This window comes from Mus pahari, chromosome 19 (assembly GCF_900095145.1).
Source record: "Mus pahari chromosome 19, PAHARI_EIJ_v1.1, whole genome shotgun sequence".
Classification (NCBI taxonomy): domain Eukaryota; kingdom Metazoa; phylum Chordata; class Mammalia; order Rodentia; family Muridae; genus Mus; species Mus pahari.
In genome coordinates, this window is record NC_034608.1 from 43,840,419 (window position 1) to 43,843,843 (window position 3,425).

General features: G+C 45.9%; 1 protein-coding gene across 1 annotated transcript in view; it reads right to left on the bottom strand.

Annotated features, from left to right (window-relative positions):
• Positions 1-3,425, bottom strand: part of Fnta (farnesyltransferase, CAAX box, alpha) — a 17,401-nt gene that overhangs the window by 8,376 nt on the left and 5,600 nt on the right. Inside the window, exons 4-5 of the mRNA XM_021219125.2 lie at positions 2,576-2,680; positions 49-175 (exon numbers count right to left, since the gene is read on the bottom strand). Coding sequence (XP_021074784.1) covers positions 49-175; positions 2,576-2,680 — 232 coding nt within the window. The remainder of the gene's footprint in view (positions 1-48; positions 176-2,575; positions 2,681-3,425) is intronic.

Here is a 3,425-nt window from a genome sequence, read left to right on the forward strand (position 1 = left end):
AAATCTTTAAAAAAAAAAAAAAAAAAAAAAAAAAAAGAAAGGCTGTACCTGAATGACCCACTGTCGATGCTGCCAGGCATGGTAATTCTTGGCATCCTGATTAAGAATATCGGCAATGAACTCAAGCTCTTGAGAAGGATCTCTCAGCCATTCCACTAATACTCTCCTATGGTGCCTGCCCAAAGAAGAAAGGGAAAGCATAGGTTAGTTTCGAGCTCCCATCAGCTGCACCAAGTGAGGTGAGAGGAAATTCAGCAGATACAAGCTCATCCCCCAGTTCCCAAGGCTACCATCACGGTTAACAGTGACAGAAAGTCGCAGCCCTGAGTTGAAAGGCACAGTGACAGACTGTGTACAATCAGGTATCTAGGGCATAGGTCTCTCAAGCCAGACCCGCAACTACAGTAATCCTTTCAGAGCCTAGGCTTTTGTTGAGCAATTCTGAAGCACTGTATACTGACGAATGAGAGAAAGGTGTGGTACTAGTGCACCCACTCTAATGAGTCGCTAATTAAGACCATCAGTTACCATCACTATGTCAAGAATGCCATCAGATAAGCAGCTCTTCATTCTACCAGTTTGTAAGCAGAGCTTATTTACTTCTGCCCTAGAAAATGCGTAACTAGGACAAGTTACAATCCTGTCACAAGACAGTTTCTGTGTTAGAAAAATACTTTTTTATACTGTGTTCCATTTTCTCAACTTTCCTTACACAGACTGGAAATGAAAAATGTACCATGAGGTTTGGTAGTCAGCCAATGATGGAGCATTCGCCTGCTATGTGTGAGACTCTGGGTCCCGTCCCCATGTGGCCAGGAAACAAACACACTCGCTGGGTGGGGTACACAGTGTTAACAGTGTGACTAGGCCAGTACGACCTCTGCTCTGTGAGCTGCACAGCGTGTGACCGGTGCTCAGGAGCAAGAGTGCCACGGACAGGAGACTCTAACACTCACGTAAACACTCATGTAACACCAACACCTCGGGGATGGAAATTTTAAAGATTCACCTCACATAATATGACGAAGGCAAGAGGCTATCAGTGAGAAAATCCTAGGAAGAAGGGTTTCTAAACTTACTGTTCAAACTTTCCAAGTCACTGAATCCTAACATTTTCCTTTCCCAGGTTTCTAGGTAAGTTTTACCAAGCCCGGCTGCCGACCTCTCATAACACAGTAATACACTAGTCTCCCGAGGCTCTGTGATTCCAGACTTTCAGATTCCAGAGAGAGGAATGTTTACAGCACAGTTTCACAGGGGGAATTTACTAGAGATCAGCTAGCGAGGGTCCAGGGTTTGCACTACTCCTGTTCTATTAGAATCGAAGTTAAGCACTCGGATGATTCCCAAGTAAACCCCGCTGAGTGCTCTGCCCAGCAGCTGCCACGGCCGGCTCGGGGCTGCTTCTCCTAACGCTGGGGACAGGTCTTAGGGAAGGGATCTACAGCAGTGGTTCTCGACCTTTCTAACACTGGGACTCTCTAAGAGTTCCTCATGTCGTGGTGACCCTTAACCATAAAGTTATTTTTGTTGCTACTTAGAAACTAATTTAGCTCCTGTTATAAATGATAAGGCAACTACTGCCTGACATTTCTTCTGGTTGTTTTATGTGACCCCTGTAAAAGCATTGTTCGACTCCCAAAGGGTCACAATCCCACAGGTTGAGAAGCATTGCACTATGGTCGGCTCACATCTGTATCTGTGTTCATAAGGCCACGGCCAGGTTTGTGGTTGTATCCTGCCTGTATCTTAAGAACTCCTGAGACGTGCTGTGGTCAGATGGACTCCTATGCGCATCCCTGAGTGCATGGCTCTCACACACTTCTGCTCAGCACGTTTCTTTTTCTGCAGAAGCCTTCCTTCCCAACCGGAATGCTGTTCTAGTTTCCTGCGCCCAGGGCTCCCTCACCACACAGGAGGAGAGGCGGGGTCTGCTACTCAGGCCACTATCTCTGTGATGCACACTAGCCCAACTCTAGTCCTTTCTTTCTCCCATTTCTCCTTTTCAGCTTCTGTTCCCTGCTGCCCCACCACAAAATCTCTACATTATAACCCACACTCTCTGCTACAAAATGAAAGCCCTGCCTGCCGCCATGTTTTCCCAGTGATCCAGGAAGATAGCTGGTTTTACTCACTCTATCATTATTTATCTTTTTATTTTTTATTTTTTTACGGTTTTAGAGCTTTATTGTAGAAAGGCAGGGAGAAAGGAGAGAAGGTAGAAAGAGAGAGGCCAGCCATGGCCATGTGGAGAGAGGGGAGAAGGGAGAGAGAGAAGGAGGGCTAGAGAGTAAGAAAGGTGTAGCTCTATCTTTAGACATTACTAGTTTCCCTGTATCTACAAGTCTAATACACACTCTAGTTACAAGTATCAAATATAAGAAAGTTACTTAATACTGACTAGAAAACCATTTTCAGATTTTCCCCAATCTACTACTGCTGCTCTAAAAATCGAAACTTACAATCCTATGAGGCAGGTAACAGTCTGCATGTAAAGTATTCAAGCGATAAAGAAATCTCAGCTCCCAGGGCCAAATGCTACAGCAGTGACATTTCCTTCCTGCTTTCCTCTTACCAAACTTGATAGTTTTTGGGCTGTTCCTCAATTATTGCAGTGATGTAGTTCATTTCCTCTTGTAGATCCTTTTGAAGCGACCTTAAGAGAACTCTCCGAAAATGCCTACAGCAAAACACCAAACAATAATCAAAATAGTAAATGACAGAGGATTTATACAGTCTGAAGAGATACCAGGGTATGACACAGTTACACGTTAGAGAGCCTGGGAGCGAATTACTTCCCATTACATAGGAAAGTAAACCAAACAAGCCCAGCAATCTCAGCTGGCTATGCGTGCCGAATGCTTGCCGGCACGGATGCTGCACTTGCCGGCATGGAAGCTGCGCTTGCCGGCATGGATGCTGCGCTTGCCGGCATGGATGCTGCAGGGCACGGGGCACAGGCCTGTAACGTCAGCTCCCAGGAGGTGGGTACAGAAGCATCAGTCTTCCTCAACCACCCACTAAGTTTAAGGTCCACCCGGGCTATAGTAGCGTCTGCTTTATAAAACAAAACCAGGGCCTAGGGACGTGTCTTAGAGGGTAAAGGGCATGCTACCAATCACGCCTGAAGACTGAGTTCAACTCCTCAGACCTACACCTCGGAAAGAACTGACTCCCAAAGGGTGCTGTGGTATGTATGTGCACTGTACACACAGACACAAATAAATGTAAGATAAAAAAATTAAAACAAAATATTCTCTAGTAAAGGGCATGCAATTATCCTGTGAGGCACGAAGAGCAGGACGCATTTGTGGCATAAAGAAGCACAGCTGGGGCTGGTGAGATGGCTCAGTGGGTAAGAGCACCCGACTGCTCTTCCAAAGGTCCAGAGTTCAAATCCCAGCAACCACATGGTGGCTCATAAC